Source organism: Neofelis nebulosa, chromosome 7 (assembly GCF_028018385.1).
Source record: "Neofelis nebulosa isolate mNeoNeb1 chromosome 7, mNeoNeb1.pri, whole genome shotgun sequence".
NCBI lineage: Eukaryota > Metazoa > Chordata > Mammalia > Carnivora > Felidae > Neofelis > Neofelis nebulosa.
Window position 1 is genome coordinate 60919734 of NC_080788.1, and position 14973 is coordinate 60934706.

A 14973-nucleotide genomic window follows, 5' to 3' on the forward strand; every position below is an offset into this window, starting at 1 on the left:
TTCTTCACTCTAAAAATTGGTAAAGGGAATGAACTAAGCATTTATTCTACTTTTTCGATAGGAATTGTATTCCACTGTAAACAAGTATTACCAGTATATGAGGTAAAGCTCTTCTTTTTTTTTAACGTTTATTTATTTTTGACTATTATTCTAAATTCACTTTCTGTTATATTATTTAAATCCTTTTTGATCAGTTCATTAGCTGTTGTTATTTCCTGGAGATTCTTCTGAGGGGAATTCTTCCGTTTGGTCATTTTGGACAGTCCCTGGAGTGGTGAGGACCCGCAGGGCACTTCCCCCGTGCTGTGGTGTATAACTGGAGTTGGTGGGCGGGGCCGCAGTCCGACCTGATGTCTGCCCCCAGCCCACCGCTGGGGCCACAGTCAGACTGGTGTGTGCCTTCTCTTCCCCTCTCCTAGGGGCGGGATTCACTGTGGGGTGGTGTGGCCCGTCTGGTCTACTTGCACACTGCCAGGCTTGTGGTGCTGGGGAGCTGGCGTATTAGCTGGGGTGGGTAGGCAAGGTGCACGGGGGCGGGAGGGGCAGGCTTAGCTCGCTTCTCCTTAGGTGATCCACTTCAGGAGGGGCCCTGTGGCAGCGGGAGGGAGTCAGATCCGCTGCTGGAGGTTTGGCTCCGCAGAAGCACAGAGTTGGGTGTTTGCGCGGAGCGAGCAAGTTCCCTGGCAGGAACTGGTTCTCTTTGGGATTTTGGCTGGGGGATGGGCGGGGGAGATGGCGCTGGCGAGCGCCTTTGTTCCCCGCCAAGCTGAGCTCTGCCGTCCGGGGGCTCAGCAGCTCTCCCTCCCTTTGTCCTCCAGCCTTCCCGCTTTCTGAGCAGAGCTGTTAACTTCTGACCTCCCAGACGCTAAGTCGCGCTTGCTGTCGGAACACAGTCCGTCCGGCCCCTCCGCTTTTGCCAGCCCGACTCGGGGGCTCTGCTTGGCCGGCGAGCCGCCCCTCCGCCCCGGCTCCCTCCCGCCAGTCCGTGGAGCGCGCACCACCTCGCCGCCCTTCCTACCCTCTTCCGTGGGCCTCTCGTCTGCGCTTGGCTCCGGAGACTCCGTTCTGCTAATCCTCTGGCGGTTTTCTGGGTTCTTTAGGCAGGTGTAGGTGGAATCTAAGTGATCAGCAGGATGCGCGGTGAGCCCAGCATCCTCCTATGCCGCCATCTTCCCCGTTTATTTATTTTTGAGACAGAGAGAGACAGAGCATGAACGGGGGAGGGGCAGAGAGAGAGGGAGACACAGAACCGGAAGCAGGCTCCAGGCTCTGAGCCATCAGCCCAGAGCCCGACGCGGGGCTCGAACCCACAGACCGCGAGATTGTGACCTGAGCTGAAGTCGGATGCTTAACCGACTGGGCCACCCAGGCGCCCCTAAAGCTCTTCTTTCTAGATGCATGCTAGCTCCCTAATAGAGAAGATTTAGTAGAATTAGAATAATTAACATTTTTTATTTAAAAAAATTGTTTTTAATGTTTATTTATTTTTGAGAGAGAGAGAAAGAGACAGAGCATGAGTGGGGGAGGGGCAGAGAGAGAGGGAGACACAGAATCCGAAACAGGCTTCAGGCTCCGAGCTGAGAGCACACAGCCCAACGCAGGGCTCGAACTCACAGACTAAGATGAGAGATCATGACCCAAGCCAAAGTCAGACGCTCAACCGACTGAGCCACAGAGGCGCCCCATCATTTAAAAAAATTTTTTAAATGTTTATTTATTTTTGAGAGAGAGAGAGAGAGACAGAGCATGAGTGGGGGAGGGCACAGAGAGAGGGAGACACAGAATCCGAAGCAGGCCCCAGGCTCCGAGCCGTCAGCATAGAGCCCGACAAGGGGCTCAAACTCACAAGCCGTGAGATCATGACCTGAGCCGAAGTTGGACACTCAACCAACTGAGCCACCCAATTGCCCCTAGAATAATTAACATTTTGCAAACCCTAAGGAAATATTTGATTCAGACAAGGATCATTAATAGATGCTAAACCCATTAAGACATCAGTTGATAAGGAACAGTATTCACATAGTTCTAAATTGTGATCTCATAGATTACCTGCTAGTCATAAAGGAAAAAAGTGAAACTTTACAATGGAGGTATCATACTGTCATCTCCTGAAACTAGTCATCAATATTAGCATCATTACTAATAGCAGGGCAATATGGCATAATGAGTCTCTTCATAGCATGTAAAATAAAGTCCATAGGTTAACATCTAAAAATCAGTTAATATAATACACCATATTAAAAAAAAAACCCCAAACCACAAGATCATCTTACTAGATGTAGCAAAAGCCTTTTGCTAAAGCCGGCACACTTTCATCATAAAAAAGATTTAAACTTATAAGGAACTTCCTCAACCCTGATAGAGGACATATATGGAAAACCTCATGCTATTAGATACTTTCCCCTTAAGATCAGGAACAAGACAAAGATTCTGCTCTTGCCATATCTATTTAATACTCTATTGGAGGTTCTAGCTAGGGCAGTTAGTAATGCAAGAAAAAGAAAAGGCATCCAGATTGGAAAGGAAAAAATAAAACTAGCTCTCTTTGCAGATTAACATGACTTTATATGTGGAAAATCTTAAGGAATCCACAAAAAAAAAATTATTGGAACTAATAAGTTCAGCAAGAATGTAGGATACAAGATAATTATACAGAAATTACTTATATTTTTATACATCAGTTTTGAAAAATCTGAAGAAGAAATTGAGAAAAAAAATCCACATTTACTATAGTATCAAATAGAATAAAATATTTAGAAATACCAAAAGCAGCATAAAATTTATATTCTGAAAACTGTTGAACACTGTTGAAAGAAATTCAAGATCTCAATAAATGGAAAAACATCCTGTGTTTCTGGATTAGAAGACTTACAGGTTTTTTTTTTTTAAGTTTTTAATTCCAGTTAGTTAACATACAGCATAACGTTAGTTTCAGGTGTACAATATAGTGGTTCAACACTTCCATACTTTACCCAGTGCTCGTCATGACAAGTGTACTCCTTAATCTCCATCACCTACTTCTCCCATCCCCACCCGCTCCTCACCTCCCCTCTGGTAACCATCAGTTTGTTCTGTATAGTTAAGAGTGTGTTTCTTGGTTTGCCTCTCTCTTTTTTTCCCCTTTGCTCGTTTGTTTTGTTTCTTAAATTCTGCATGAGTGAAATCAGATGGTATTTAGAAGACTTAAAATTGTTAATGTAGCAGTACAATGGGTGTTTTTTTTTCCCAACACCATCAAGTCATCAAACTCAGTTCTCTGTTGACACTGACCTAGGTCCCATAAATTTAGCTCAACCCTGACACTGTCTGCCTGGCAACAAGCATTAGATCCCACAGGCTAAGATCTTTCAGCTCTCTGAGTGTACCACCTTCCCCAAATCTCTGTGTGTTCACCAACCCAGAAGTACTCCATATTCTGTCCTTTTGGGTTTCACTACATAGGGGCATGGTTGATTAAATCATGGTCACCCAGCCCCCATCTTAGATGCTTTCTAAAAGTCACTTCAATAGCACAATGTAAGACTTTTAAAAATTCCTCTCATCCCTTTGGAAATTCCAAGAGTTTCAGGAGCTCTGAACCAGAAACAGTGAAGACCAAATATATTTCTTACTATAAATCACATCAAAGGCCATACTCCCCAAGTTGATGTACAGATTCAGCACAATTGCTATCAGAATTACAGCTGAGAATTTTTTTTCTCTCTCTTTTTTTAAATTGACAGGCTTACTCTAAAATTTATATTGAATTCTAAGAGACCCAGAATAGCCAAAACAACCTTGGAAAAGAACAGACTTGGAAGACTCACACTTCCCTATTTCAAAACCTACTACAAAGCAACAGTAATCAAGACAGTGTGGTATGACATAATGATAAGCATAGAGATCATGAGAATAGATTTGAGAGCTCGGAAGTAAACCCACATGTCTGTGGTCAACTGTTTTTCAACTAGAATACAAAGGCCATTCACTAGGGAATACTGTTTTTTATCAAATGGTACCAGAACAACTGGATATCCCCATGCAAAAGAATGAATCTGGATCCCTAGCTCACACTGTACACAAAAATTAATTCAAAATGGGTCAAAGACCTAAATGTGAGAGCTAAAACTATAAAACTCTTAGAAGAAAACAGAGGGTAAATCATCATGACCTCAGATTTGGCAGTGGATTGATAGATATGACAGCAGAAGCCTGAGTAATAAAAGAAAGAATAGATAATTGGACTTCATCAAAGGACACTGTCAAGAAAATGAAAAGCCTATAGAATGGGAGAAATATGTTTGCAAATCATATTATCTGATAAGGAACTTATATCTAGAACTTACATAATATATTAGTATTATTGTAATTAAATAGTATTATTATAGGATAATGTAATATTCACATAGTATTCATAATAAATTATAGCATTCATAATAAATTATAGTATTCATAATAAAATATAGTATTCATAATAAAAGGTAGAAACAATCCAACTGCCCATCAGCTGATAAATGGATAAACAAATATGGGTAAATTGATATAATGTATTATTTGGCTATAAAAGAGAGGTAATGAAACATACTTCAATTTGAAGGAACCTTAAAAGTATTATGCTAACTGAAAGAAGCCAGTTACAAGAGATCACATATGATTACATTTATTTTATTTTATTTTTATTTTATTTTATTTTATTATTTTTAATATGAAATTTATTGTCAAATTGGTTTCCATGCAACACCCAGTGCTGATCCCAACAGGTGCCCTCCTCAATACCCACCACCCACCCTCCCCTCCCTCCCATCCCCCATCAACCCTCAGTTTATTCTCAGTCTTTAAGAGTCTCTTATGCTTTGGTTCCCTCCCTCTCTAACCTCTTTCCCCACCCCCTCCCCCCCATGGTCTTCTGTTAAGTTTCTCAGGATCCACGTAAGAGTGAAAACGTATGGTATCTGTCTTTCTCTGCATGACTTATTTCACTTAGCGTAACACTCTCCAGTTCCATCCACGTTGCTACAAAAGGCCATATTTCGTTCTTTCTCGTTGCCACATAGTATTCCATTGTGTATATATATAAACCACAATTTCTTTATCCATTCATCAGTTGATGGACGTTTAGGCTCTTTCCATAATTTGGCTATTGTTGAAAGTGCTGCTATAAACATTAGGGTACAAGTGCCCCTATGCATCAGCACTCCTGTATCCCTTGGGTAAATTCCTAGCAGTACTACTGCTGGGTCATAGGGGAGATCTATTTTTAATTTTTTGAGGAACTTCCACACTGTTTTCCAGAACAGCCGATTACATTTAAATGAATGTCTGGAATAGGTACATTTATAGGGACAGAAAATAGATTAGTGGTTGTTTAGGTCTAGGGAGATGAAGCATGTGGTGAGGGAGGAAGAAATCACTAAAGGGTTTTTTTGTTTTTGTTTTTTTGAGGTCATGAAACATGTCTAGTGATGTAATAGTTACAAATATTTATAAATATACTAAAAACCATTAAATAGTATATTTTGAGTGCATTGTATGGTTGGTGAATTACATCTCATGCTGTTAAAAAATTGAAGTACCTAGAGCCTCACTTATGAAATATTCTTTCTTTAAATTTTTTTTAACATTTTATTTATTTTTGAGAGAGAGAGAGAGAGAGAGAGAGAGAGAGAGACAGAGCACAAGTGGGGGAGAGGCAGAGAGAGGGAGACACAGAATCCAAAGCAGGCTCCAGGCTCTGAGCTGTCAGTATAGAGCCTGACACGGGGCTCAAAATCACGAACTGCAAGATCATGACCTGAGCTGAAGTCAGTTGCTTAACCGACTGGGGCACCCAGGCACCCCTGAAATATGCTTGATAAAAGTGTTTAACCTGGGATGCCTGGGTGGCTCAGTTGGTTAAACATCCAACTTCGGTTCAGGTCATTATCTCGCGGTTCATGAATTTCAGCCCCACCTCAGTCTGTGTGCTGACATCTCAGAGCATGGAGCCTGCTTCAGATTCTGTGTCTCTCTGTCTCTCTGTCCCTTTCCCACTCATGCTCAAAAATAAATAAACATTAAAAAAATTAAATAAAGAAATGTTTAAGCTGAACTTAATGAAACTTTGAGGTCTAACTTCTAGCTTATAGGAAATACAGGGAAGACATGAAAAAACATAAAGAAGACCACAAGGAAGATAAGTGGGAAATATAGGACATTTCAGGATAAATCTAGAATGTAGGAGTTTTTATAAGAAATCTGGGGGCGCCTGGGTGGCGCAGTCGGTTAAGCGTCCGACTTCAGCCAGGTCACGATCTCGCGGTCCGTGAGTTCGAGCCCCGCGTCAGGCTCTGGGCTGATGGCTCGGAGCCTGGAGCCTGTTTCCGATTCTGTGTCTCCCTCTCTCTCTGCCCCTCCCCCGTTCATGCTCTGTCTCTCTCTGTCCCAAAAATAAATAAAAAAAAAAAAAAAAAAAAAAAAAAGAAATCTGGCCTGGTTTCTGTCATGAAGAACAAAAGGCTGGAGGTGTGGAAGGGACATTCATTTAGATGTAAATGACTTAGACATAATCAAATGCTATAGATATTTTGGGAATAATTAGGAAAATTGAATATGCTCAAGACATAGATGATGTTTAAAAATTATTGTTAATGTTATTAGATATAATGGTATTATGATTATGTAGGAAAAAATTTTTATACATATCAAAGTATTTGGGGGTAAACCTTAAAATACTTGAACAAAAAAATACATGTATGGAAAATAACCTAAATTACCTAAATCTTAGGTAAAAGTTGTGTTTCTTATACTGATGTTAGTTTTCTATATTTAAAATTTTTTATTGATAAAAATAAATAAAAATCATCAAGTAAACTCCAGATAAACAAAAGCATAGAAACTGTTCTTAAGCATAGCAAGGGGAAAAGAGAAAGTTTCCAAATTTGTTACATAAAGCTAACATTATATTGATCTCAGATCTGACAAAATATAGAATTTACAGATCAGTTTTATTAATAATTGTTCTGAAATACTAAATAAAACATTAGCAGGTGAAATCAAGTTTAAAACAATCATGTAACACTGTCATACTTATGTTCCTGGAATGAACTCTTCTTGGAATTCACCTGTGAAACCATTAATCCTGGCATTTTCTGGGAAAGTTAGCTCTTTGATAACATTCTCAGTTTCTTCCAGGATTATTGACCTGAAATCAAAAGTCATTAATCATGTTTGATGACGAAACATTAGTGTATTCCCATTATAGAGACAAGAGAAGGAAATCTATTGCCACTGTTATTTAACACCTCCTGGAAGTTAATCAGATAGACTCACAGGATGAACTAAAATATATCAGTGTTGGAGAGGAGGCAAAATACTCATGAGTGTATACCTGGAAAACCCAAGAATATTAACTAGAAAAGAAATGGAAACTAGAGTAGAGCTTGATCAAGTTATTGGTTACAGAACTCATATTAAAAACCATTAGTTTTTCTATTTAATGTATTTAACAAATATTACTTAAATGCCCTTACAAGCAATAGCTTTTAGAAAATGTAGTGAAAAGGAGTGCCTGGCTGGCTCATTCAGTAGAGCATCTGACTCTCCATCTCAGGGTTTTGAGTTCAAGCCCCACGTTGGGTATAGAGATCACTTTAAAAAAAAATGTAATGGAAGAAAAGATCTCATTCACTGTAGCATGAGAAAAGATAAAATACCTTGGAAAAAAGTAAGAAATCTGCCAGCTGTATTTTTTTTAACGTTTATTTATTTTTGAGAGACAGAGTGTGAGCGGGGGAGGGACCGAGATGGAGGTAGAGAATCTGAATTAGGCTCCAGGCTCTGAGCTGTCAGCACAGAACTCCATGCAGGGCTTGAGCCCATTAACTGTGAGGTCATGACCTGAACTGAAGTCAGACATCCAACTGACTGAGCCACTCAGGTACCCCTCTACCAGCTGTATTTTTTAAAAACTTGAAAACTGTACTCTGATAGGCATGAAAGAAAAAAAAAAATCAGAAGACAAGCTTCATTCTTAGATTGGAAGATTCAATATTACAAAGATAAAACTTTTTCTAGAGTTAATCCACAAAGTCAATATATCCCCAGCCAAATACTCTTTTGGAACTTGACAAAGTAGTCAAAAGTTCTTCTGGAAAAATAGTTTGTGAAATTTGTCCGGAAAAGCTGAAATGAAGAGTTAGGAGTGTGAATAGGTCTAACAGATTTAAAGTGTGTTAAAGAGCTCTAGTAATCCAAACAATGTGACTCTTGCTATAGGAACAGACAGCAGATAATGGAATAGAAAAGAGTATATAAACCCAAATTGGTAGTATAGACAGAATTTCTGGTTGGTGGTGCTACATAAATGATGACCCATTTGAGGAAAAAAATAGAAAAAACTTGATCAGATAAATTCCAAAATATCAAGGATTTTTAAAAGCTTTTTTATTTTTTATTTTTATTTTTTCAAGTCAATTCATTTTCGAGAGAGAGAGCACATGAAAGTGCATGGGGGAGGGGCAGAGAGAGCAGGAGGGAGAGAGAATCCCAAGTAGGCACTGCGCTGCCAGTGCAGAGCCTGACATGGGACTTGATCTCACAATTCGTGAGATCATGACCTGAGCCGAAATCAAGAGTCAGATGCTTAACCAGCTGAGCCACCCAGGCACCCCTAAAATATTTTTTAGAAAAGAAATTATAAACTTGTTAGGAGGAAATAATGACATACTGGAAAAAACACTGCAATATGTCATAAAGTATAATGATCTATCACTAAGAAACCCCTGGTATTCTGTATATTTGTGCTATCTGACCACTCACGTGTGTAGTATACCCTATTTTACGAAACCCAAAATGTAAAGAAATGGAATTATATCTTGAGAAATAAAATGTGTTCTCTTCTCTTGAGTAGAAGCATTAGAGCACAACGTGAAGGGCTCTAGAACAGGTATCCTTCATTTGCTTTATAACCTGACTAATTAGCTCTGTGACTTTGGCAGAATTATTCAACCTTTCTACCTTTCAGTTTATCTCTAACTGGGAGATAATACCATCTGCCTCACAGGGCTATGAGGATTAAATGAGATAATACAGGTAAAGTGCTTAGCCTTAGAATATGCCTGGCATATTGTAAGGACCCAGTAAATGTTAGCTATCATCATCATTAGTGTTATTACAGCTCCGACTACTTTTCCCATTACCTGTTCTTACTTCTGATACTAATAATACCTCACATTTGTATATTTTAGATTTAACAGAGATCTTTCACAGGCATTATTATTTTATCTTCCATTACTACTTTATGAGGTACTTATATAGTAGCTCCATTTTATGGAAGGAGAAACACACCCTCAGTAAAGTTAAGTGGCTTGCTCAGGTTTGCAGATCTGGCCAGTGGCAAAGTTGGACATAAAATTCAGATCTTTAGATTCTGGGATCCAGCACGGTTTTTAAAACCTTGAATTTAATTTCAAATTTATGAAAAGCTATAAAAATAAAAAGAGTACAAAGGACATTCATATCCATTCACCAATTGTTACCACTTTCCCCCATTTACTTTATTATTCAGCACTTGATGTTTAGATTGCCTCTTCTCTCTTACTCGTTTACTTGCCCTGATCTCAGATGGCCATTCCTTCATTTAACAAATATTTATCAAGTACCTGTTACTTGATTAAATATTATCAAATGCCTATTACCTGAAATACCATTTAACTCTTTCAAATTTATTCTCATTTTTATTTTAACAGATATTCTTAATTCTGATTATTTCACTTTCCTCTTCTAATATTTTTGAAAGAATACTGAAATGTCTTGAAATAAAGTCAGAAAGTAATTTTATTATGGAAAAACTGTCTTTGCATTTTAAATTTAAAAAAATTTTTTAATGTTTATTTTTGAGAGACAGAGTGTGAGTGGAGAAGGGACAGAGAGAGAGGGAGACACAGAATCTGAAGCAGGTTTAGGCTCTGAGCTGTCAGCACAGAGCCCGACGCAGGGCTTGAATTCACGAACTGCAAGATCATGACCTGAGCTCAAGTCGGACGCTTAACTTACTGAGCCACTGAGGTGCCCCTTCTTTTGTTTTAACGTTTTTATTTATTTTTGAGAGAGAGAGAGAGAGACAGAGCATGAGTGGGGGAGGTGCAGAGAGAAGAAGACACAGAATCTGAAGCAGACTCCAGGCTCTGAGCTGTCAGCACAGAGCCCAATGTGAGGCTCGAACTCACGAACTGCCAGATCATGACCTGAACTGAAGTTGGATGCTTAACTGACTGAGCCACCCAGGCACTCCTGTCTTTGCTTTTTAAATACCAAAGACTCCTTGGGAGTTAAGTTGACTCACTGAGTTTACAAAACTAGCTTCCCTTCCTCTGCCTCATGGATTTCCAGTCTGTTGGGGTTTTCTTGAATCATATTGCCTCAGAATACTGAATTTAGTTATGAACTAAACTGATCTTGGATTTCTCTGGATTTAGAATTTGATTGAAAAGGTGATTGGTCATTTAGGCTTATCCTAAAGGTAAATTTGGTTATTTTGGAACTAAGTCATTATCTGGAGGTGAGAGAAAGGTACCTATGACTAGCACATAACTAATCAATTCACTCAACACAAACAGCCCTGTGTACATAGCATTTTGTTTCATCTCTGCTTTGGTGAACGGAATCCGTACTCTACCAGGTGCGTTGCATTGTGCTAGCCATAGTGGGGATTTACCAAGTGTAATCAGATCTGGCTGATACTAATCAGTCAGTCATCCAGCATTTGGCAATGTCTTTTGAAGAGAAGCTGCTTTCTGGTATATGTGAAAGCAGTTTCTCTCAAGTCCTGCACTTAAGGTTGGTTTGTTGTTGTTTTTTTCTCTCTGTTTACATTACAGCCCTTTTGTTTCCTCTCATTGACCTTCTTATTTTCTTTTTTTTTTTAATTTAAAAAAAATGTTTATTTTTGGCAGAGAGAGACCGAGCATGAGTGAGGGAGGGGCAGAGAGAGAGGGAGACAGAGAATCTGAAGCAGGCTCCATGCTCTGAGTTGTCAGCACAGAGCCTGACTCAGGGCTTGAACTCACAGACTGTGAGTTCATGACCTGAGCCGAAGTTGGATGCTCAACCGACTGAGCCACCCAGGCACCCCCCGACCTTCTTATTTTCTAAGCTTTAGATGCTTTGATTGAAAGTTTCTTATATATTTACCAGACCTCTTCTAAAGAACTCTGAATGATATGGTATAGAAATAATGAGTTGTTTATACATATTTATGTAAACATATATAATATAAATATATACATATATAAAATATTAATATATTATAATATATTATATATTATATATTATCATATTATTATATATTATATAATATATATTATTTATTTGTTTATTTTGAGAGAGAGAGAGAGCAAGAGAGCACATGTGCAAGCAGGGAAGGATTAGAGAGAGGGAGAGCAAGAGAATCCCAGGTAGGCTCCATGATATCAGTGCAGAGCCTGACAGAGATGGAGCCCAAATCCACAAACTGTGAGATCATGACCTGGGCCAAAATCAAGAGTAGGACGCTTAACTGACCGAGCCACCAAGGCACCCCATGAGTTGATTCTTTTAACTATTCACCTCAGACTAGGTTTTTTGTTTTTTTTTTGTTTTTTTTTTTTAAGAATTCAAAAGGATATATTGAGCTAAAAAATATATAAGAAAGAGGAATGTAGTAGACCAATATTGGTCTTAGTACTTTGACTCTCTTTGTTTTTCTCTCTGGTAAATGATTCTGAGCAAAATCTCCTAAGAGAAGGTGACATATTGAAAAGAAGGTAAAAATTGAAATTATAAAGCATTGGTGAGTGAGAAAAAATTGGTGTAAAAGAGTAAAAATGCATAGGTTAAGATTTTATTCTGTACACAGAGTAAAATACAGTTCATTAGAACAGTCAGCAGCAGATAGGTTAAAATTTAATATTAAAATCTTACCCTGAATTTCTACAGGATTTTTTTTAGTCTTAAAGAGCTCCTGTATTTTTTCCTGTTTACTCTTTTGTTTAAACAGCCTGTTGAGTTGCCATATTTAAAAATTGCATGCCATATTTAAAGATTCAACCATTTAAAGTGTACAAGTCAACAAATAAAAATAAAGTGTACAATTCAGCGCTTTTTGGTATATTTACAGAGTTGTTCAACCATCACCTCAATTATAGAAGCTTTTCATCACCCCCAAAAGAAACCCTGTACCCATCAGCAGTCACTCTCTATTTCTTCCAGACTCATCAGCTTTAGGCAACCACTGTTGTACTTTCTGTCTCTATAGATTTGCCTATTCTAGACATTTTATATAAATGTGATCATACACTATATGTTCTTTTGATTGGCTTTTTTCACCAGCATAATGTTTTCAAGGTTCATCCATGTTGTACCATTTACTTCATTCCTTCTCATGGCCAAATTATATTATGTTGTATAAATATTCACATTTTATTTATCCATTCAACGGTTGGTGGACATTGGGGTTGTTTCCACTTTTTGGCTATTATGAATAAAGATGCTATGAATATTTGTGTATACGTTTTTATTCCAGAGATATTTTTGTTTATCTTGGATAGATATGTAGAATGTAATTGCTGGGTCATATAACTATGCTAAATATTTTGAGCATCTGTCAGACTGTTTTCCAAATTGACTGTACCATTTCACATTCCCTCCAGTAGTGTGTAAGGGTTCAAATTCCTCTACATCCTAGCCAGCGCTTGTTGTCTGTCTTTTTTATTATTGTCACTGTAGCAGTGTGAAGAAGTATCTCATTGTGGGGTTTTTTTCGTGTTTATTTAGTTATTTTGAGAGAGAGAGACAGAGAGAAGAGAATCCCAAGCAGGCACCGCACTGTCAGCCCAGAGCCTGATGTGGGCTCAGTCTCACGAACCATGACCTCATGACCTGAGCCTAAATCAAGAGTCCATGCTCAACCAACTGACCCACCCAGGCACCCCTCATTGTGGTTTTGATTTGTATTTCTGTCATGGCTTGTGATACAGAGCATCTGAATGCATTTTTTAGCTGATTCGTTTCAACAAGTGTTTTGTTAAGGAGGTGGTGGTCTGTAATAAAAAGAAGATTGTTTTTTTTAGGAGTCAAAGACTCAGGTTTTAGTCTTCTGCTATTTATAGCCTCTTTTACCTTGGAAGGGTTCCTTATCCTTTATTGAACATTTTTGTTAATGTTTATTTATTTTTGAGAGAGAGACAGAGACAGAGCATGAGTGGGGAAGGGGCAGAGGGAGAGACACACATGAAGCAGCCTCCAAGCTCTGAGAGCTCAGCACAGAGCCTAGTGTGGGGCTCGAACCTATGAACCACGAGATCATGACCTACGCTGAAATCGGATGCTTAAGCGACTGGGCCACCCAGGCGCCCCCTGCCCCACCTTATCCTTTCAATGCCTATCTCTGCCTGTCTTACAGAGTGGCTATGAGCTTCAGTTGAAATAAATAAGTTTTTTGTGAGCTTTAAGAGATAACCAAATGTTCTTTGATATTACCATAATTAGGCTACTCAGAAAGGCAGAGAACATTCATAAGGGAGAGCATCCCTCAGAAGGGGACTCTGGTTCTGTCTCCTTTTCTTTTTCTTTTTTTAAGATCCCACCCCCTCCTTTTCTATCTGTAGCACTAAGTTGGCCACAAGGAATTAAGTGAATCTGATGTGAATAGCAACCCTCTTGAGCTCAATTTGAATTCATTCCTGAAGGATGGTGTAATGAAATCATTAAAATATTTCTAAATTAATAATATTTTCTCAGTGTTGGTAATTCTGTTTTGTTTTGGTTTTTTTATACTTTCTTACAGAGTTTACGTTGCCCATTGAATGAAGAGGTAATTGCCCAAGCCCGGAAAATATTCCCTTCAGTGATAAAATACATTGTAGAAATGACTATATGGGAAGAGGAGAAAGAACTGCCTCCTGAACTCCAAAGAAGGTAGGGACATTTTTCAAAAGGGAGAAGTTTTAGCAATGATTATTGATACTGCAAAATAAATGTTAGAAAAATGTTTTTGTTGCTGTTATTTACTGCTTATCAGCATTATGAAAATTTTGTGGAAAATTATCTTATGGGGAATACTTCCAAAATTTCCATTTATATGAGATGTTCTGTTTTAGCACTAAACAGAAGTTAAACCAAAAGAAGGAAAAGCCTTTTGGGGGTCTTATTCTAAATGATCTGGCAGCTTCTCATTCCAGTTAAACTGAGAAGTAAATTGCCCAGTTTGATCCTGCCCTAGATCAACCTCCAGATTTCCCTAGAGGTTTGTGGTAGGAATGAGGAGATAGCTCTTTGCCATGTGCTTTGATACCTAGGATTATTTCAGTTAGAAGGATTTAACATTTTTAAACTAAAACCCAGCACTTTCTAACAGCAGTGAGTCTTTCAGTCTCAGTAATATTTGCTCTTACCTTATAAATCCACAAGAGAATTCCAGACCTGATATTGAAAATATGGTTTGGGCCTTGTGGGAATTTTTCTATCTGTGTAATACTGGGATTTCACAAAATTGCATTATAAATTTAAATACCATTGTTCTTTGAGTTTATTGGGGTTTGTTTGTTTTATTTTAGGAGGAGAGAGAACTAAAAATTCTAATTTATAAAGACATTACATATATTGTTTTGACTCTTGCTGGGCCATAAAATGCTTGGGGAAATAAAGGTCATCAGAGATTGCATTCACAAAGGCTTTAATTTCAGATAGGTGATAATGTCGGTGAAACCTTTCAAGAAACTTTGTGTTGGTAAACAATACTAGTGTTCTGCCTGCCTGAAAAGGGAGGGTTGCATGAGCTTTTAGTATGTATATGGTGTAGCACCAGACTTTAGATTCATAGACCTGAGTTTGAGGCCTTCTCATGGTTTTATTGGCATTGTGACCATAGAGAAGTCTTTTATTTATTTATTTTTAAAGTAAGCTCTACACTCAGGGCTTGAACTCATGACCCTGAGACAAGAGTCTACTGACTGATCCAGCCAGGCACCCCTGGAGAAG

The 14973-nt window shown here is 38.5% G+C and overlaps 1 protein-coding gene across 2 annotated transcripts in view; it reads left to right on the plus strand.

Annotated features, from left to right (window-relative positions):
* Window positions 1-14973, plus strand: part of UBR1 (ubiquitin protein ligase E3 component n-recognin 1) — a 135479-nt gene that overhangs the window by 37788 nt on the left and 82718 nt on the right. For both annotated transcript variants that reach the window (XR_009264190.1, XM_058737962.1), the window contains exon 5: window positions 13781-13911. Coding sequence is in view for 1 of the 2 variants with exons in the window: in XM_058737962.1 (XP_058593945.1) it covers window positions 13781-13911 (131 nt within the window). In the remaining variant the exon portion in view is untranslated. The remainder of the gene's footprint in view (window positions 1-13780; window positions 13912-14973) is intronic.